Source organism: Gobio gobio (assembly GCF_949357685.1).
Source record: "Gobio gobio genome assembly, chromosome: 5".
Lineage (NCBI taxonomy): Eukaryota > Metazoa > Chordata > Actinopteri > Cypriniformes > Gobionidae > Gobio > Gobio gobio.
In genome coordinates this window covers 20,180,784-20,203,748 of record NC_137101.1, presented here as the reverse complement: position 1 = coordinate 20,203,748, position 22,965 = coordinate 20,180,784, and the positions used below count along the sequence as shown (strand labels likewise).

The 22,965-nt window shown below is 39.2% G+C and overlaps 1 protein-coding gene across 1 annotated transcript in view; it reads left to right on the top strand.

Moving 5' to 3' along the window:
• Positions 1 to 21,971, top strand: part of snd1 (staphylococcal nuclease and tudor domain containing 1) — a 219,096-nt gene extending 197,125 nt beyond the window's left edge. Inside the window, exons 20-24 of the mRNA XM_079817701.1 lie at positions 959 to 1,028; positions 4,605 to 4,718; positions 5,937 to 6,140; positions 17,419 to 17,463; positions 21,082 to 21,971. Coding sequence (XP_079673827.1) covers positions 959 to 1,028; positions 4,605 to 4,718; positions 5,937 to 6,140; positions 17,419 to 17,463; positions 21,082 to 21,147 — 499 coding nt within the window. The 3' untranslated portion in view covers positions 21,148 to 21,971. The remainder of the gene's footprint in view (positions 1 to 958; positions 1,029 to 4,604; positions 4,719 to 5,936; positions 6,141 to 17,418; positions 17,464 to 21,081) is intronic.
• Positions 21,972 to 22,965: the final 994 nt, after the last annotated feature.

Here is a 22,965-nt window from a genome sequence, read left to right as displayed (position 1 = left end):
GACCCATTATTCAGGCATCTGCTGGTGTTTTTGTTGATGTCGTTATGCTCTTTTAAAATCTCATTTGAACTCCTAGAATTCCTAGAATTTCTCTTTTAATTGTTTACAAGTTTTTCTTTATTGCTCAGTGCCTCTGGGAAGTGGATTCCCTGATTATTATTTTTTTCTTAGCATGTTATGTTTGTTGCTAACGGGCACTTTCTCTACGTCCCAGTCGGCTGTGGGGGCCGTGTTTTCCCACGATGCACCAGGGCCGTATCATTCTGTGGAGTAAGAGCTCATTAAGTCTGTGATACGCAGTGAGGGTGGAGACAAATCAGTCTGCAGCCGGCAAAAATACTTTTTTTTTTTTTGGAGCCATGGCTCCCTGGATCAGGCGGTGGTTTTGGGATGATTGAGGTGATTTAGCATAAGTAGATGGTTTGGAGCAGGCAGGGGGTCTTGAGTGGGTCGGAATGTCTCAGCTTGATTAGATGAGTATGGAAACTCTTCTTTGACTTCTCTTTTGTTTGAGGTGTCATGCAGAGCTTTGAACTGCTCTTTATGAATATGAGAGGCTTCTTGTGCTTTGAGAGCATGAGGTTATGAATACAAGATCAACTCTCTCTGACGACCCATAAAAAATAACCACCTGTACTGTGCAAAACTAGTGTTTTGGTCTTTCTAAAGTAGGATGTTTTCAGATCACTTATACTCCCCTTTTCCTTCAACAAAGTGCTGGTAAATTGGTGCCATGCAGTGTAGCCCCTTTCAGTCATTTCCATGAAGAAAAAAAGAAGTTCGAAACCAGAAAGTCAGTGGAAACGTGGGTACCAAAGTGCCATTTTGGTAGCAAACTTTTTCTGTTTGGAAGTTCCATATCAAGTTGTCCAGTGCTTTTGGATGAACCGCTGAACCTTTTTTCTCTTCTCTGATCAGTTAAATTGACACTTTCTCCTCGATCTCTCTCTTTCTGTAGGTACAGAGCACGCATTGAGAAAGTTGAATCTCCAGCAAAGGTGCACGTGTTCTACATCGACTATGGAAACGTGAGTATCATCTTGAAGGAAGGTTGATGCGTAATCTGGGTGTAGCGCAACATTTCCTGAGTGGAGGAAAAAAGGTGCTGACTGATGAATGTTCTGAATTGTATTTAAAATACTGCATGTGCTTTCAAAAGCCAGCTCTGAATCCATCAGTCAAAATGCCACACGTGTGGAAAACAATTCCTCTCCATAACATCACGGCTGCATTGGCTAAAATGCAGAATAAATGTGTTTTTGCCAAGAAATGATGTTAGTATGTTTAAAAGGGACTTTAACAATGCAGTACCCAGCATGCTTTGCTGTTTTGTGCCCAGGGTGGAATAAGAGGAAAGATACAGGTGGTCATGTGATTAAGCATTTCTCACACAACAGGCAATCTCTCTCATCTCTATATCCCCTGTGTCTTCCTCTTTCCACAGACTGTCTTCCTCTTTCTGCATATCTTAAACCTTGGTGCAAGAGCATCGCGCTGAATCTGATATCATTGTTTATCCACCTTTGCTCAATTACTCTGATTTGCACAGTGTCTTAAAGGACTGGTCATTTAAACCAGGGTTTCTGCAGGGTCTTAAAAAAATTGTAGGCCTTAAAGTCTTAAATTCGCTGAAATATTGAGTTCTAGATCTTAAATAATTTTTAAACAGGTCTTAATTTTCCTACATCTAATGCTCATTGAAATGCTCGCGCGGTGTTTTTTTTTTTTTTATCCCGCTGTGTTGTAGTTCTTTCTTTCGCTAGTCAAAATATAATTTGCTGTATTACGACTACAAAAACCAACAATTTATATATATATTATGCAATTTATATTGCAGCCAATCAGCTTTCGTGTTATTGGCGCAAGTCTCTTTCGGATTGTACCACAGACACACAAAACAGATTTTATTCTTCAGCTAACAGTTGTTCAGTTATTCTAGTTCCGTGATTATGAAAGCCGTCTCGCATGTGCGCCAAGGTCCGGGCGAAGCGTTTACGCAAGGTGAATGAGCACTAAAAATAGTTAAAAGCAATATAAACCACAAACTCAGTTCGATATGGACCAATGTCAGTGGATTCTGTGCACGCGTTTGCAGCCTGTCAGTGCTCGCGCGAGTAAACCGAATGCGTTCTATTTCTAGGCGTATTGCCCTTGAACGATCGAATACCCAAATGTCCATACTGACGGTTATGTCTTGAGCAAACAAGTTTGGGACGTGTGTCAGGATCTCCTTTTTACTGTAGGTCTTAAAGTGAAAGCAACCTAATATAGCCTATACCCGCTCCTGTCTGTGTCGTTGATATTAATCAATAGGCCTGTCGCGATTAGTCAATAAATCAATTAATCGCACAATAAAAAAAATTAGCTCAAATTTTTCTGGCCGCGATCATTTCCAGCGTCCGTTTTATATCCATTTTTGCAGAGCGTTACATTATATGATCACGCTCTTATACATGTAAATGCTTCTAAGCGCGACAAGACACGAGAATGCGCTGTGTGTCAATGTCCTGTCTGTGTGGCTGCATCTCATGTCAGCTAATCAAGGCACTGAGACACACACACACACACACACTCGCGTCAGTCTCCTGCTCCCATCGAGTTCTCTTTTGCTCATGAACAAACAATAACAACAACACAGAATTTTGAGTATTCTCATATTAGGAGTCTTAAATTAGATAAATAACGTCTTAAATGAACTTAAAGAGTTGTGAGGACATGAGATGACGCGGATTTCACGCGCTGTCCCGCGCATGTGCGGCTGTTCTTAAAGTGACAGGAGCACTGATGATGCCTGTCATTAATGTTCATCAAAGAACAACGGGAACAGAAAAAACTATAGCTTTAATGATGATTAATCTATATTTCATTTTAAGTTCACTTAAATTAAAAGTTTTTTTAAAAGCCTAATAAATACAACACATATTTAAAATATGCTGTCAATAAATTGTCTCTACATTAATTTGGAGAGTAACTGAAATTATTACAATATCAAAACATTAAAAACGTATTAATTGTGATTAATTACAGAAAAAATGCAATTAATTAGTTTTTTTTTTTATCGATTCCCAGCACTACCTAAAACACAATCATCCGTTGCAGTTTTCCCAGCTGTTTATTCAAGTGCATTTTTTTGTTAACAGACTGAGTGTCCATTGCTTTTTTTGTTTTGGTTGTTTTGTTCATTTATTGTGGATATTTGAAATGCTTTCCGTTTTCAGTGTTAAATAGTCTTTAGAAATAAAAGCTTATTGATCTTTGAAAAGGTTTACCTGCATTATTATGCCATTATCATTATTTTAGATGAAAATGGTCTCAGAACGACTATTATCGTTTATCGCAATAATTTCTTGGCCAATTTATCGTCCAGCAAAATGTGTTATCGTGACAGGCCTATTAATCAAACAACAACAATGTCCTATTGTCGTTTGTGTACAAGTTCTTATTTTATTACTGACCATTTACTTGATTACTTAATTAGTTAAGAATGTTCTCTTATATTAACCAATTGCTTATTGCTGTGGTTTACTTGTAAGATGTTGGTCATATTTCCCACTCTAAGTGATCATGTTATTAAAGCTAGATAGCACTTGACTAGCCTTCTTTTGAGATACCAAAACAAGATTTATGCATTTTGTCTGTTTTGTTGTCATGTGTGACTATTGTCCATCTAACACAATAATATGGTATATGTGGCATCCTAATTATGAAAAAAAAAAACTGCTGATTTCTGGAAATAACCACTACAATATCATTGATCTCAAAAATCACCCAAATATATGTGAAATCCTGATGGTATTGAGCTATGGGGAAGTGCACGTTTATTGATACTTTGTTCAATTTGAATAAATTAATTTGCTTTGCAAGTAAATTTGTGATTTTGCATTTCCTTTGTACGTTTTTTTACTCCGTGATATAGGCTAGGTCTTAAATTTTATTCATAAAGGTCTTAAAAATTTGACTTGGTGAAACCTGCAGAAACCCTGTAAAAGGCTATGACTTAATTAATGCCCTTTTCAGTCTTTGACTTATGATTTAGATTTCATATAATAATCTGACAATGTAGTAACAAAATGTACAGAAAGTAGCAGATCTTAAATTCTGTGTTCAAATACTTCTAGGTCCACCGTGTTCATAATGTATGTGTTCCTGCTGCTCATCCTCTGAAATATTTCTGTATAACCCCCCATACAGAACAAGGCAGTCTTTTTGCTTTGTACTTTCATCTGTCTTCTGTCTGTTTGTCCATCTTTTAGTCTCTCTCTGTCTTATTTTCAAAGCTGAAACAAGCCTTTGCAGTGTCTCTATGTTAATCAGCCTCTTTAGCCTGCTGTGTTCACATGTTCTGTACTGAAAACACATGACAACAGCGCTAAACTGCAACCCAGTACAGAGAGAGTGTGTCTCTCTCATATTGTGTTGCTGGCTTAGAGTGTGGCATGTGGAGGAGTGAAGCGTTATCCTTGACTTTGCTTTTATCTGCTGTGCTGTGCTCACACCTCCTCCGTTTAATGAGGACCTTGTACAAGCAGTCAGTTGTATGAAAGAGGTATGAAGTCTGTTTTATAACACAACAATGTGACAATCTCTCTCGCTTGTCGTTTCAGAGAGAGATATTATCCTCCACACGTCTTGCAGCCCTTCCTCCAGCCTTCAGCACGCGTACGCTTCCTCCACAGGCTACAGAGTATGCATTTGCCTTCATTCAGGTCCCACAGGATGTAAGTTATCGCACAAAAACGACCATACACATGCTCCCGTGTGATTCATCATACACCGTGGCCTTCAAACAGGTCCTGTAGGACGCGTAGAGCATGCACGCACAAGCTATAGTCACATCCAGGTTATAAAAGACAGGAATTATGAGTCACCTCATGCTAGCTTAGCTGTTTTGGATACATTTGGAGTGTTATACTACCGTACAACTGACCAAAAATATAATTTTGAACTTTTATATATTCATTCATTAACATGCTTTATAATGACTTATTCTACAAGTGTAAATAAATGTGTCAGTGCGCATCTGTGCGTACATGTTTGTGTGTGTGAAAAAAAAATATATATATATACATGTATATGAATATTTATTAATTCAATATTAAATAAAAAGAATCAAAATAATTGTAGCAATACTTGCTGAATTTAATATGCATGTAACAAGGTCATGTGACTTGTAACAATGTAGCATATTAGTACTTTTAAAGTACATCATATTCATTGTGTTCCTCAAAGAAAGCAGTACCCTAGAGTGATAATATCCCAAATTAAGCCTTAATGCTAGTTACGTGTGTGTGTGTGTGTGTGTGTGTGTGTGTGTGTGTGTGTGTGTAGGCGTGTGTTTGTGTGTGTAGGTGTGGCATCATGCCACCTGCCCTGTTAATACTGCTGTTGTTTTGTGATCTTTGAGGTAGGCGCATTGTTCTCTCTCTATCTCTGTCTCTTTCTCTCGTTCTGGATGGCCTCTGTATCTCGTACCCCCACCATAACTCCCCCCAAGGGGAACATGCTCTGAGGTTGCCATGGAGACTGGGTTGGCTCACAAGAGCAAACTGTGTGTGTGTGTGTGTGTATGTGTGTGAATGAGTGCAAGAAAGATCAGATCTGTATCTCTCACCCCATGCGTCAAACATTTGTGAAACATTGTGTTAGTGTGGAGGTATTTTGATCCGTTTTTTTTGTTGTTGTTGTTGCAAATCTACATTTATCATTATCACAGTGCATTATTACAGTGCTTGTGTGTGTTTAAGTGTGATGAATGAGCAACTCTGGAGCTGGAGAGTTTGAACGACGGAGTCTGATTGGCTCATAGCACACACTGAGGACCTTGGAGTGTCTATCAATAGCTTGTGTTGTAGTGTGTGCAATCGTAAGTGTGTGTGTTGAGGGTCTGGTTTGGGATGGATAGATATGTGACATGTTCTTATGACCCCCACCCACAGGACGATGCACGGACCGATGCTGTGGACAGCCTGGTCAGAGACATTCATAACATACAGTGTCTGCTGAATGTGGAGTACAGCGGAGTCGTCTGCCCGCACGTCACGCTGCAGTTTGCTGACTCCAAAGATGATGTGGGTCTGGGTCTGGTGAAAGAAGGCCTAGTCATGGTGGACGTAAAGAAAGAGAAGTACCTCCAGAAAATGGTAAGTAGATCAAAATACAAATAATAGTCTGAGGCGGAGGCAGCATTGCCTTGGTCTGGGTTATATCATAATCTATGTGCCCTGAAATGCCCCTCGCTGTTTCACAGCAGGGCCTCTGACGGCAGCCATTTTGTATTATTATGAAGCACTGACCATTTATTCTCCCCTTGTTATCCTCTCTTTATCAGCCTCACTCTCACTTCTTTACTTTCTCCTTTGCTATTATGTAATAATTGTGCCGTTTCTTGAGCATTTTTAAAACTTACTGCATTCATTAGTGACATTTTGTCAGTGTATACAAACACACTGCTGTTAACAAAGGACCTTCGAGGACTTAATTCAATAGTTGGAGCATAAATAATAAATTCTAGGGCTGCACGATTTACGGAAAGATTTTGATAAGATTTTTCTGATCAAATTTGTAATGCTTAAAATGCTTTTTTTGTTTTATTTTAAACACTGCAGATTTTATGTGTTTGCTTCTAGGACTGCACAATTTGGACCAAAATAATGTAATTATATATTAATATGGCTATAAAATAATAATTATTATTATGAACTAAAAACATTACAATAAGAACTGTTGCTATTGTAATATTTTACTGTAACACATATTTGTGGTTCTTCTAATAAAATGTATAATTGTAATTTAAAAATGTGTTTTAGTTGTTTTGTTTTAAGCTCCAGGTTTGTTTGATTCTAGGGCTAGCGCAATTTGGCCTAAAATGTTTGATTTATCAATATGACTATAAAATTACAATTATCATGATATTGTTACTAACTCAAAATATTAAAATACGAGATATTAGCATTGTAATATTTCACTGTAAAATAAAAACTGTAAAACTACAATACTAACTCATTTTTATTTAAATCGCAGGCTTTGAGATTTGATAATCGCACGAAGCCATATCGCAATATTGATTTTAGCGAATTAATAGTGCAGCCCTAGTTTATTTATGTATAACTTTCAAATTTCATTTAATAGCTGTTTCTCTGATAGCACTTAAGGTAAGGCTTAATAGCTTACAAACTCCTCTCCTTCAGTTTGACTTAAGAGACATTTGAACCTGCTCTCTGATCATCTGTATTTATCCTATGACCCTCTGCCACCCTGTCATTAATTTTTTTGTTATTTCACTTGAATCAAACCACACAGGTTTGTTCTTAGCAGTCTGCTTGTTATGAACTTGAGTCTCTATAGTGGTTTGTTGATTCTTAGCATATGGAGGGTGTTTGTGACAGCCATGTCAGTTCCGCTGTTCCCATAGGAACACTGCTGTTCTGGTTCACTCGTCCCCTCCCATCACTCCCTCGTGTTTTTTTTATTGCGCTAACAGGTTGTTTGAGGTGCTCGTATAGAGCTGAGCTGTCTGACTTCAGTGGCAATCACTTCTTCTCCGGTTTCACACACTCACATAGTTATGAAGCACTAGTGCTCAGGCATGTGTACTGTACCTCAACTACTGTACAGGCAATGCCTTAGTTCAACAATACAGCTTATTGAATTTCAGAAGAAAGGCCCAAATCTCCAGTAGTTTTAAGATGTACCAAGGTGAAGTGTGTAAAGGAAATACTTTTTCTTATCCTAGCGAGCTACAAGACTAGGTCGATTTTCTCCTGAAAAAGCATTGCAACCAGCGCAGCATTGGCACAACCAATGACACGAGTTTATAGGCAGATCTGTCTGACCATGAAAAAGTGATCATTATTTTTGCCATTTCGTTCTATGACGCTAGTGGCTCAGAAATTGCGCACAAACATTCCTCTCTACTTTATTAATGTGTAATAACCATCATGTAACACTGTTATTACAGTCCATCAGCAGTCGAGTGCACATAGTGGGCACATCCTGTATGCCAGATTATTTATTTTTTAGGACAGCACTGGCACTTTAGTATAGTGTGGTGGCGCCATGCCACTTGTCTTCTGTCTACTTTAGCTTTCACCCTTGGCTTTTTCATAAAGATTCTCTCATCTCACTCTCTCCTTCATTCATTTTCTCATTCATTATCTCTCCCACTCACGCACACTCTCTTTCTCTGTCCTTCTCTTTCTCCTTCCCCATCTTTTTTTTTTGGGGTGCTGGTTTGGCCTCCAGTGCAGCACACCGTGTGCTGGAGGATGTGGTTTGGAAATTTCCATGTATTTGCATGTCGGTGAAAGCGGTGTGATAAATCATAATCTTCCGAATTAAAGACAAAGCAGTGAATCAAACCTTTCATTCCTTCGTAAATGAGCTGTGATTTAAACACTGTTAATATACAGCGATTATTTACACTGCCTTCATAATACACAGTGCCATCCCACCCGTGACTCCCCCACCCCCTTGTCTGTCTTTTGATATTCTATTCCTTTTTAAACACAGTGCTCTGTGATCATTTTCCCTACGTCCTCTCTGCTTCTGAAGGGTATCTGCTTGACACCTGACTTCCTGCTATCAGCAAATCTTCACTCTGCTGAAGTCTCCAGACCGGAGTCCATACGTCAGTCAGTCCATCACATTCACTAGTGTGGTCTAGTGTGAAACTAGTCCTTGAATATACGTACAAGGCAAACGAGAGAGGGAAAGAAAATCTTTAACGTGAAAGTAGGAGTCAGATATGGGAACGGCTGTCTGACAGGGAGAGAGTACGAGGGAGTCAGATAAGGCCCTCCGGTTCTCTTTCTCTGCACCTGTGCGCGGATAACACAGGCCTTCCGATAAGTGTGCATGAGCTTCATCAGCTCTCGGGATCGATAGCTTAAATCGATGTGTCATTTCCCTCTCCGTGTTTGTCAAACATTGCTCTTTCTTATTTGTGTCGGTCTGTCTCGCCTTCTCTGGTTTTCTTCCTCATCCTGGCATACTGGATGAGATGTCTGTATGTTATCTGAGGGTAAGTGATTGAAAGTGAGGCGAATTTACATCAAACCAACAAGTCACTTAATTCAAGCTGCTCTGCGGTCAGTTCAGCACTGCTGCATCTGCGCGTAGAGCGTTGCCATCTTCTACCCTGATGTGTTTACAGCTGTTGCATTCCTTAAATGCGAGCTGCCTCATATGGTTTGAAACAGAGGTGCTATGCATTTATGCTGCACGAGCTTAAGCTTACTGTAGCGTACCATCAGTGACACTGGTGCCTTTTCACGTTCATTAGTTTTACAAGCTAATTACATGCTCACGTACCAATTAGGGTTACCGTCACAGAAAACAGACGGTGCTGGAGAATTGTTCTGTGAGATTCTCCTTGAGCGTCCAGTATTGACTCTAGACTAGATTTCAGAATTAGTTTGCAGGTCTTGCTGTTGTTGACGTATAAATGAACGTCTGGAGATGTTAATAAAGGCATTAAAGGTGGTCTGATCACAGCAGGAGATATTCTCACTACTCACTGCTCCTAATGTGTGTCCACTGGATGGGTTAAATGCAGAGGACAAATTGAGTATGGTTTTCCATACTTGGCCTTCAATTCACATCACTTTTCTACAAACTGTGGTGCTATTGATGATTTAACTATATCACTGGTAATGTCGCTCTCTCTCTCTCTCTCGCTCTGAGAGAGAGATAATATTCCGGTGATACTGCGTTGTACAGTCCAGATGATAAAGTGGCCGTATAGTATTTTTATTATGGTTGTTCTGTGATGAAATTGTTCTGTGAGAGCTTTTTAGAACTTTATGGAAAGTTATATGGGGTTTAAAATAGTGGTTTACATTTCTGTTCCTCTCCTGTTTTATTCCTTAAACATTTCTTTAATGTTCTCAACTAATTGGTCTTAAAGGGATAGTTCACCCAAAAATGAAAATTACCCCATGATTACTCATCCTAGGTGTATCCCTTTCAGATGAATACAATCGGAATTGTAATACAAAATGTCCTGGCTCTTGAGCTTTATAATTGCAGTGAATGGTAGTGCAAAAAGTGCATCCATCCATTATAAAAGTAATCCACACTGCTCCGGGGGTTAATAAAGGCCTTGTAAAGTGAAGTAATGCGTTTGTGTAAGAAAAATATCCATATTTAACACGTTATAAAGTAAATTATCTAGCTTCCGCCAGACCGCCTTCTGTATTCAACTTACTGACGTGACATAGCGCAAGCGTTTTGAACTGTGAGAGGCATTAGGGCTGGGTATTGACACAAATTTCACAATTCGATTCTGTTTCGATTCAATATTGATTATTTTTATATATATATATATATCATGTACAATACATGGCATATCTCTTAACTGATGCTGTGAACTACGTCTATAATATTGAAGGTAAAATTAACTGATTTCTATACAAGCACTTAAATTACACGCAATGTTTTTTTGAGTTATAATAATTTAGTTATAATATTACCTTTTACAATTACATAATCATATTTATACTCCAATTCGTTGTTTGAAATATAAACATTTAAATGGTGGCTGTCATAACTTGCCATATTTATTCATACATGCATTAAATAATGAAGAACATTAAAAACTAGAATGTACATTTCCTGAAGAAAATGTGAGTGGTGCTTGCAGTGGCAAAAAAATCCTCTCGGATGCTATGTTGTGTGCACTGGATTCTCACCCGAAACAAAAGAGGCCACCCCCAAGTCTGTACGATGTTGTGGAGCTGAGATATGTCCTATTCATGTGTTTGTACGGTTGCTAGGGTACTCTATATGGTTGCTATGGAGTGGCTATACAATTTATGGGGTGACATTTAAAGACTATTTGCCAGTCTGAGTCAAAAGACCCAACCCCCATGCCTCTGCGATGTTCTGATGCAGAGATATAGGTCCTTGTAAACGGTTGCTAGGGTACTCTGTTTTGTTGCTATGGAGGGGCTTGGCAGCATCCAATGATGATACTGCTTGTCTGTATGAATGATATAAACCAACCCCCATGTCTCTAGGATGTTCTGAGGCAGAGATATAGGTCTTGGTAAACGGTTGCTAGGGTACTCTGTTTGGTTGCTAGGGGGGCTTGGCAGCATCCAATGATGATACTGCTTGTCTGTATGAATGATATAAACCAACCCCCATGTCTCTACGATGTTCCGAAGCAGAGATATAGGTCTTGGTATACGGTTGCTAGGGTACTCTGTTTGGTTGCTAGGGGGGCTTGGCAGCATCCAATGATGATACTGCTTGTCTGTATGAATGATATAAACCAACCCCCATGTCTCTAGGATGTTCTGAGGCAGAGATATAGGTCTTGGTAAACGGTTGCTAGGGTACTCTGTTTGGTTGCTATGGAGGGGTTTGGCAGCATCCAATGATGATACTGCTTGTCTGTATGAATGATATAAACCAACCCCCATGTCTCTATGATGTTCTGAGGCAGAGATATAGGTCTTGGTATGTGGTTGCTAGGGTACTCGGTTTGGTTGCTAAGGGGGCTTGGCAGCATCCAATGATGATACTGCTTGTCTGTATGAATGATATAAACCAACCCCCATGCCTCTATGATGTTCTGAGGCAGAGATATAGGTCTTGGTATATGGTTGCTAGGGTACTCTGTTTGGTTGCTATGGAGTGGCATGGCAGCATCCAATGATGATACTGCTTGTCATAATGAATGATATAAACCTACCCCCATGTCTCTATGTTGTTCTGAGGCTGAGATATAAGTTTTGGTAAACGGTTGCTAGGGTACTCTTTTTGGTTGCTATGGAGTGGCATGGCAGCATCCAATGATGATACAGCTTGTCAGTATGAATGATATAAACCAACCCCCATGTCTGTATGATGTTCTGAGGCAGAGATATAGGTCTTGGTAAACGGTTGCTAAGGTACTCTGTTTGGTTGCTATGGAGTGGCTTGGCAGCATCCAATGACAATACTCCAAAGGCTGCTTGTCAGTATGAATGATATAAACCAACCCCCATGCCTCTATGATGTTCTGAGGCAGAGATATAGGTCGTGATTAACGGTTGCTAGGCTGCTTGATAATGGTTGCTAGGGCGTGGCTAGGAAGAGTTGAAGGTGATTTGTGATTGGCTGTTGATGCCCCGAGTCAAACAAACCCACCTTCATGTTTCTATGACACTTCTATCCAAAGATATCCCTTTGATCTCTTTCAATGGAAGTCTATGGGATCAGTTGCTAGGGAGCTCTAAATGGTTGCTAGGGCGTGGCTTCATAGGTTCACAATGAGCCTGAGATAGTGATTGGCTGTCTGAGTAAATTGAGCCCACCCCCTTGTCTCTGAGACACTGTGAGCCAGAGCTGTGGTCAATACAAAATCCCTATGCAATTTCCCATTGTAAGAGAAACACATGCGTTTAATGGGACGTCCCTCCCCATTATAAGTCAATGGGGAAATTTGGGGAGCTCTAGCGCCCCAGGGGTACAACTTATACCCCATTGAGATGTGTCATCTTACAGGGTCTGTCAGCCTCTTCAAATGTGGTGACACACGAGTTTCTACGAAATCCTCGCTCAGAGTTATGACTCGTTAAAAATTTGCGCAATGTTAAGTCTATGGGATTTTTTTCGCTACTTTTTCGCCCCTGGGGCGAACACCGCACCCCCGACCCCTTAGAAAAGATATAGCACACCATTCCCGAATAAGCCGCACGTTTTGACACCTCATTCATGGGTCTGTGACAAAAACTGTGGGAGGAGTAGCGGGACAAAATGCTGTCCGGAATAAGAATAAGATAAAGATGAATAAAAACCGTTCTAAAAATATTTATGGCTTGCTACGCAAGCCCCACTAATAATAAAAATATGGAGAATAGCAATATTGATGCATTGCTTCACAAGCAACACTAATATGTATGTTTGAGAGTGATGGTGATGCCTTGCTTCGCAAGGCATCACTAAAACCGTTTTCGGGCTAGATAGTAATAGTGATGCCTTGCTACGCAAGCACCACTAATGATAATGAATAGGCTATGTAATCTGGTGTATATATTTAGCAAAATGCTCCTCGCTTACCTTTTTCTGAGGTAAATGTGACGTTATAAGCTGTTTTTTTGATGTCTTTCCATGGATGAAACACTGAGCGATTCCATGTGACATGGATTTCGGTAATTGTAATGTATCTTTTGACACACTTTCAGATGCTCATTCATGTCTGTTGATTTCCCTCTGTAACTGGTAGAAGAGAAGATCAGTTCACTTCTCTTGAGCTGAACTGCACCTGACCTAATTTGAAATCTGAGACTTTTTCATATCTATAGTAACAAAGCACAAAGATTATTGCGATTTATAGGATGGGAGGTGCGCTACAATGTTCCTTTCATTCATCAACTGAAAACAGGATGACTAATCAATTCTTGGGATTTAAGAATTGATATCGGTTCGTAAAAATGAGAATCGATTAAAATCAAGAAATCAATTTTTTTTTTAACCCAGCCCAAAGAGGCAGCATTACACTTTCTTCATCAATTGAATACGGAAGGCGGTCTGGCGGAAGCTAGATATTTTACGATGGATGCACTTTTTTGGGCTTCAAATTTTGATAATCAAATCTTTCTTGCATTCAAAAACAGTTCAACGGAATGCAGGGATGCCTTTTTAAGTTGGATTATTTTTAACTTGATACGCCATCTAAAAATTGTAACACTGTGACGGTACACAAACTAAAACAAAAGATTATTTCATCTCAACTAAAGTATATTGGCTCGGAATCTTGCACCTTATTGGCCACCATTGTCCAGTCATATCCCATCATGCCTCGCTCCTGACAGCTCTATTACCCATTAACCAGTAGAAGTTAGCTAAGCTTAGAATGGGGAATTTTCTCCTCCTCTAGTATCAAATACACAATCATCCACACAAACGGGCCGGGACACATGCTGAATGACACGCATCGCTGCCTAAAAACCCCATTTCATTCCTGTGCCCTGTGGATTGAACACAGGCTTGATCTGGGACAGAGAAGCCATTTCAGCTCCAGCGTCTTTCTGTTGTTTAATCTCTGTACTGAGATGATCAAAGTCCAAACTGTTCTCTTCGAAAGCTGTGCGGCTGTCTATGAACGCTTTGATTTTCAGGCTGCCTGTAATGCTGGTATTATAGAGCGTTTCGAAGAACACCACAAATCTGATCACTGTCCCATCATTTCATGCCAAGAGACCCAGTTTGGTAAAACAACCACCTGAACCCATGACAGTGAGGACTTACAGAAGTGGCTTACACACATGGAAAGTGTGTTTTTTACACTGACTCTATGATGACTATGATGATGAAATGGGCTGTTATTGCCGCATTAGAGCGATAAAGAAGCATGTATGAGAAGTACAGATGTGCTTGATCTTTAATATTCGCGTTCTGTCTTCTCTTTTTGCAGCTTATTGCACTTAAACGGTCAAATACACACAATCATATTGCACACCACTACTGCAACAAAATACAATATGCAATGCTAATAATTGGAAGTTGATTATTGGATATCTTGATTAGGGTGATCCATGCACTGTATATTTAATATGTTGGTGAATTGTCGTATATGATCGTATCACTAGGAGTGTAACAGTACACAAAACTGACCTTGGTTTTGAAGTCACGGTTCGGTGCAGAAGTTTTACAAAATTGCTTTTTATTTATTTTTATTCAACAGTGCTTTACTGAAAAAATTGTCTGTCCGTAAATGAATTAAATTATAACAAAGTTTCTTAAAGATAATTCTGTAAACTATATAGGGAGTCCTTACTTACACATTGCTATAATATTAAAGGTTAACAACAGAGCCCAAGCTATTAGCCTAAATTCAGTTGATATTTATTTTTAGATATAATAATCAACACTCATAAGCTTCACATAAGGCAGTTTTTGCATTAACTTCTAAATCTAATTATACATTTTCTTTTCTCCAATTCGTTGTTGAAATATAATCATTTATACACAGTGGCAGATTTATTTAAACATACATTAAATAAACAAGACATCACTAACAGTTTAAGTAGTATATAATGACTCTATAGGCTAATATAGTGCATATATTTAGCGAAAGAGTTGGTTTCTCTAGTGTACTAACCAGCTGTGGACACTGAATGACTTCTGAGGTAAATGTGATGCTACATGACATTGTTTACAAGCGGTTTTGTCTTTCCGCGGTTGAAACACTGATTGAGCGATTACACATTTTAGTAAGTTGTAGGGGTGTAACGGTACACGTATTCGTACCGAACCGTTTCGGTACAGGGCTTTCAGTTCGGTGCACGTGTACCAAACGGTTCCGAATGCAATCCTTAACAGTTAACAGTCGGCTTGTTTTAAGTGCGGAACATGCTTCAATCCTAGTTCCCACTCGAACATATTAAGTATTCAGTCCATTTTATCACGAAATTCAAACGATAAATGCTGTTTTGACGCTCTTTAATGTGATGAATGATCACTGTATAGGCGCGTCAATTCAAGCGGCTGCGGCACGCGCGAGTGAACGCGATCATCTCTTCCAGAAGAATAAACATGAATTAATATCTTAAGGTATGTTGGGGATAACACTTACTGACACGTATCATATGTCGTGTAATCGCTCAATCAGTGTTTCAACCGTGGAAAGACGTCAAACAGCTTGTAAACAATGTCACGCAGCATCATTTACCTCAGTCAGAAGTGATCCAGTGTCCACAGCTGTTAATTCACTAGAGAAATCAACTTTCACTAAATATATGCACTATATTCATTCTACTTAGCCTGTTAGTGATGTCTTGATTATTTAATGTATGTTTAGATAAATCTGTCATGAAAATGACAGTCACTGTGTATAAATGATTATATTTCAACAACGAATTGGAGAAAAAACATAATTTTATTATTAGATTTAGGAGTTAATGCAAAAAATGCCTTATGTGAAGTTTACATGTTTGCACACAATGTGTTATTTGAGTGTTGATTATTATATCTAAACATGAATATCAGCTGAATATAGGCTCATAGTGTGGGCTCTGTTGTTAACCTTTAATATTATAGTAATAATGTGCAAGTAAGGGCTCCCTATATAGTTTACAGCATTATCTTTAAGAAACTGTTATAATTTAATTAATTTAAGGACAGACAAAAAATGTTCAGTAAACCACTGTTTAATAAAAAATAAATAAGCCATTTTTTTTAAAACTGCTGTACCGAACCGTGACTTCAAAACCGAGGTACGTACCGAACTGTCAGTTTTGTGTACCGTTACACCCCTAGTAAGTTGTAATGTATCCTCAACATACCTTAAGAGATTTTAATTCATGTTTATTCTTTAGGAAGAGATGATCGTGTTCACTCGCGCGCGTGCTGACGCTTGAACTGACGTGCATATATGGTGATCAGTCACGTCACATTAAAGAGCGTCAAAACGGCATTTATCGTTTGAATTTCATGATAAAATGGACTGAATATTTAATGTTTGTGTGGGAACTCGGATTGAAGTGTGTTCCACGCTTAAAACAAGCCGACTGTTAACTGTTAAAGATTGCCGAAAGCCGGTTCGGTATGAATATGTGTACCGTTACACCCCTAACCAACACAGCTGTAATGTTGGCATCTTTGAAGCAGCACAAGAGTTTTGTCCCCCTCTGCTGTGTGTGAAACTGCGTGTGTGTGTGTGGCACGTGAGGTGCTGTTGCATGTCATGGGGCGTCGGACGCTTGATGGATGGAGGCTGCATTAGCTGCACTTTTCTCTGCTGTCTGCAGCTGCAGAGTCCAGATGTACCTCGCAGTCTCTTCACGTGTGTCCTAAAGCACTAAACAACCCCCATTTCTACAGCCAGCCAGTTAACCCCCTCTAAATAATAACAGCCCCTGCACACATTATGCTTTTTATCGTCTTTGTGCGTCATCCTTTCTTGGTATTTCGAAAAACGCATACCTTTCGAAAAAAGACAATCCCCACTCTCTGACTCATCTATGCCTCAATCACTGACTCTCAGTCCTTGCTGTGGTAGAGCGGTCAATATGTTTAGTGTTGTGCAGGTCTATGCCTGTGGTGCAGCTCTTTGTGGGCTGCAGGAAAAGAAAGAGCTTGAGACACACAGGCCGTCTAGTGGCTGTAACCACCCACACTTTCACTTATTATTGAATACATACACTACAAGCATACGGCTCTGATCGCCACCCTTATGATCAGAGAACAGCTCAACAAGATGAGGGCCTGTTAAAACATCATCTAACAAGATGCACTTACTGTGATTGACTGATGTAGATTCAGCACAGCATCAATCTTGGAAAACGCTGCAATCTCTGTCCTCCGTATCATACTGTGTCATTTTATCTAATATTTAAGATGTTCAATGATGATGTTCGGTTATGTTAAAGCAGTTAAACACGACATTAGGCCCTGCTCTGTCTAAATACACTTTTTTTTCTTGTGTCATAGGTGACCGAATATCTGAATGGCCAGGAATCTGCCAAGAGTGCCAGGGTAAGATCATCTGCTATTTTAAATTCTCATCCTCTTTTTACACTGCTCTGGTATACTTGATTGTGATTGGTCAGTCACAGCATTTTGCAGTTACTTATCGTAAAATTAAGCATACACCATTTATCTTGTTTAATACGTTCACAAGTAAACCCTCAGATTTAAGGGTTTGCATATTATAACGGATTCAAACGTGCTTACTGTATGGCTCCTGTATGTCACCACAATCATCTTTAGCTTGATTGCAATCTTCATCCATCAAAATTTTACTAGCGAGACGCTGGTTTGCTTTTATCATGTGGCCATACAGTGGGGGGATGTTTTGACGCTCCGTTCGGTCTGTATTTCACGCACATCGTGATATAGTGAGGGCTCGCACTCTTCAAAAACAATCACAGAATAAGACAGAGCTTGTGTTTTAAAGTGAAACCCACTGGAATGAATAATTAACTGAAAACGCAACGTGAGTCTATTCTGAATTCACACAGCACAATTTTAGCCCCGATTTTGACTCACTGACAGGTTTTACAAAATCGCCGACAAATGCCACGAAACCATAGGCAAATCAGTGCAAATCAGATCAAAGACACGATCCAAGAGAATTGCTGACACCCGTGAGATATTTGGCATGCTAAATATCTGGACCTGTTGGCGATTCTAAATCCTGCTTTGTGAAATGTGTTCTGAAAATTAGATCGGCGATGACCTACAGCCAATGAGAGCGCAAGATACTGGGCAGCGGGAAGTTCGGGGAGGAGTTAAAGACCAGAATATCAGTATTGTAATTAGGGTTGGGTACCGAAACCCGGTGCCATTATGGTACCGGTACCTATATAACCGGTATTTAACAGGACCGAATTAGATCACAGATTCCGGTGCCAATTAAATTAAAACGTGCTTTTGCGCTTTGGCTGGCGCGCTCAGCACTCGTCACATATCACAACTATTCAGTGTTTTCAACCACATAATGATTATTTTACGTTTCAGACATTTTAAATGCTCATAAGAAACGTTACTAGCAAAAAATACACCCTGATAACAATCCTTTCTGACAGTTATAATTTGACTACGTGTTTTATTCATATCAGATACACATTATATAGTAACTATATAGTTTACTCTATTCTTCTCCCAGTTCAGCTGTGACTTTCATGTATTTTGTAAGACGTGGATGAATTTACGTGATGTAAATCCCACAGACCGGAATCTCTGAGACGCAAACTAACATGGCGGCGCCCATCGCGCATTATAGATCAACACACATTCACTCACACATATTTGAAAATCAGAATATCAGATAGTTCGTGACATAGTTAACAAGTTTGTGAATATTTTGAATAAAAAAGAGAAAAACTAAATAAACCTGATACAGCTGAGCTGTCATACAGCACTATTGCGGCTGCTGTGTGTCATGTGAGAAGCATGACGCGTCACCATGGAAACAACAAGGCGATGCGTTCTAAAACATTTAGCCAGAGAATATGGTCATTTTTCTGCAAAATAAAGCTGAAGCTGATTTGTAGCAGACCAAGTATACCAACCACTTTACTGTTATTAGTACTGTAGTGTAACTGTTATTTTGTGTTAAATTAGGCCTATTGTAGTTGGGTGAGGTGGCTTAGGTTTTACTGTGAATTTAAGTAAATTGTGTTTTGTATTTTTATTTATATATTTAAGTATACTTTAAACTTTTAATAAATTGTTCAATTTAAACCTTTTTTTTTTATTTATAGCATTTTTTATTTTTTTTAAGTATCGGTTCAGGCAGCGGTACCGTTTTAAAAGTATCGGTTTGGCACCGGTATCGTAAAAAAAAAAAAACGATACCCAACCCTAATTGTAATAGATATATTTAAAATTATATAAAACAGAAACAAAGCACAACATTTGCTTGACCAGCCACAACAGCAGCACATTGCAAAAATGTTTATCTCCAGCTCTCTTTGCAGAACACACAATCCTTGTTCCCAGCGTCTCCCCAAACTTTTCCTCCTCCCATATTGTTTTTTTCTCCTTTTCGCTGCAAATCAGCGCACTGACAATTTGGATCGCAAACTTCTTGCGGCTATCCAGTCTCGCACGAGAACTCTGGTCTGACGCACACGTGACTCACATTGTTTCCTTGTCGCATCTCGCATGTGTTGTGAAACGTAGTTTGCCTATTGTAAAGCCATGCAGTGTGAAACCCCCTGTGTGAACACAGCAGCAACTGAATGCTACCCCAGATAGTTGTGCAGTGTGAAAGGGACTGTGATCTGACGGCTTTGAAAATTGTGCAGTGTGAACTCTGCATTACTGGATCATTGGACTGAACTTTCCCAGAGTTTAGCGGCTTAAAATGATGTGATCACAAACAGAGAAAGGAAAAGGAGAAGACTTGAAATTTCCACCTACCAGGGTTACAGGTGCTTGAGCGATTTGTAAATGCCCTGTGATAAACTCCCTACTTCTAACTGCGTGATGTTATGTTGAAGCAATTTCACAAGCTTCAGTCAATTATGTGAGTAGAATTATTTTAACACGTTAAGGATTTTAAAGTAATCGCATGCATTAACGTTGACCAGAAACGGAAGTTTTGTTTTAGAATTGGCTCTGGCTCGCACAGCCAGCTTTGTTACCTGTAGCGTTACCTCTAACTGCAGTATAGTGCACATTAAACAGTCTTTGGCTTAAACATTGCTCCATATGACAGGCCGATGGCTGTTTAACAAGACTCAAGCAGAAGAGAGAACCATGCCAACCCAAGAGCTTGATGATGATGTCCCTGCTAACGACGGCGCTAATTATCATAGACATTAATTAGCTGTGATTCTCTCCGAGTTAACAGCCGCACACACATCGACCACAGAAATGGAGAAAAAAAAAAGATAAAAGCCTCTGTATGACATAAAAAATGATTTCCTGTCTTCGCTAAGAATCTCTGAAGCCGAAACTATTCACCGTCACACGTAACTGAAACGTTTAGCTGGTTTATGTTTCAAAACCGATGTGAAATAGAAGGGCTCGATGAAATTTGTTGGATGTAAAGCCTTCACGCGTGACTGGATGCGAAGGGACTGGAGTTAAAGAGGACCGTAAACGACCGCTCGCATCGTTATTACCGAGGTGTGATGATGTTACAGACCAGCTAGTGTTTTAATGATCCCGTCTACACGCTGGCCATCTGCGCCTCGGCCTCAGATACACGGGCAGAAATGCTTATCAGGATTTAATGATGGTGAATCAGTGCTGTCAAATGACTTAAAGCCTCATTTTGCTGCTTATTAATGTTTTATTGAAGTTATTTAGAATTTAGGGTGGGTTTCAAATGTTGTTTTTCCGCTTTCAACAATTTTTTCAACACAATTCCTACGTGTCCACTGGTGCAGAGGAAACCCATTCAAAAACAGCAAAGATCTGCTGATTTGAGGGTTTGTCTTCCTTATGGTGTATGGTGCTTTCAATATGCGTTCAATAATAGTCTTATCATAGAAGCTGATTGCAGTTGGTAAAAAAAAATGCTATGTTAAGTTTGCATATGGAGATTTAAGTACTGAGCATTTCAATTCCACAATGACATGTACAGTTCGAGATATATTTTAATATTCTCGTGTTTCAAATAATTTTGAATTTTATTTGCAGCTCAACATTTGGCGTTATGGAGATTTCCGTGATGACGACGCAGATGAGTTCGGGTACCGCCGCTAAGTCGTTGTTCCAAAGACCTTGTGGAAGACGGGATGTATTCGCAGTGGGGAAAAAAACTCAAAACATCAGAATGCTCTTATTTTTTTCTAAAGTTGAACATTTGCCTCTATCCGTTTTTTTTTGTTTTTATTTTTTTTTGTTTTTTACTCTGTGCATTTCCTCTCTTTCTCCCAAGGACTTTGTTTCTTATTTTCTTTTTCTAATTTTTTTTAAAGCAAGTAGGCTACAGATAAATCCACCTGTAGCTGCTTTAAGTAGGACCAACGTATTTACTTTAATCTTAAATTTTGACATGATAGCCAATCATCTTTTTTCATGTACATTTTTAGCCAATCACCAGCTGTCAAACCCCATCATAGCAAACCTGGTCTGCCCAATCAGATTTCTATATTTTGGGGCAAGATTTTTTAAAGAAATGAGGGGGATGCACAGAGCAACCATAAACTCGAAAGCTTGCTGAGAAAATGCCTCCTTAATCATGAGATTATATATTTCAGTATATATATGGATATTTTGAAGTTAGATCAAAACTAACCAAGTGAACTTACTGAACGTTGTCTCTCTCTGATGTGATCTGAGTGTTCAGTGACATTTCTGGGCATTTGTGGTAGGACGTGTGTTTTCTCTTTCTCTGTGGCAAAAGAACCGCTGCCAGCACCTTTACAAGCGTTTCTGGGCCTCCCTCTGTGAGGTTTACTTCAACGGTCATCGTTTCTTCTTTTCCTGCTCCTGCCCGCCATACAGAAACAGTGTTTGAATTCCTTTCTTTCTGAGGTAGACCCTGTCATTGTATTTAAAACTGATAAATAAAAATGAGCAAAGTGCCTTGTTGTCTGACTGGTTTTGAGGGGTGTGGTGGTGGCGAGTTCCTTTCTTTGACTATTTACAACACAGTTTGGTGTCATTTAGGCTACGTTCACACTGTCTGTCCAAATCCGATTTTTGTGTATATTCGGTTGAAATCCGATCAGATTTATGTCTGAATGGCCAAAAAGTGTGTAAAAAGCTACATTCATATGTGGTTTGAAATCCTACTAATTTCTGCAAATACGTTTCTGTCTGACCGCTCTGATCGGATTTTGTGTGGTTTATGTGACCCTCTCACACCACGTAAAATGTAAATGTCAGACATTGTTATAGAAAACATGCCGAAAGTTGCTTCTGAAACAAGGTTGTGTTGTTGCAATGTGCCGGTCGAACTGAAAATGACAATCCCAGTACCAGCCTCCTAGGGTTCAGAAGACGCAGCTAGTCCAGCACACGGCGGCTGCACAATGTCATGTTGTAAAAAGGAAAACATCGTATTGCAAACCCCTCTATGTTGTGGTTGCCATTTTTGGCTTATGCTTACCAACCCAACGTCATTGCAATACAAACCAATGCAGATATTCCGGAAAACGAAAGCGTTGCATGGACACACAAATCGGATCTGAACCGTTTCTAAATACAGTGTGGACATCAATAATTTTAGATCGGATTCCAATCGGATACACAAATAATCAGATTTGCACTTACAGTATGAACAGGCACATCCAGAACATTATAAAACAATAGTGATGATACTATGTTATAATGGCAAAACACAAGTAACTACAACAATGCTTAAACTGAGAAAAATAGTTTCTAGTACTGATTTGATATTCACACTTGTACAGTTTTCAGTTAGTCACTGTATTTTAGAATTTGTCGCACTATTGTTCAATTGTTCAACATTGGCTGTTTAATCAAAATTACAGTAAAAACAGTAATATTGTGAAATGGTACAGCAATACATTTTATTATTTTTAATTGAAAATTGAAAAGAACAATGAATTTGAA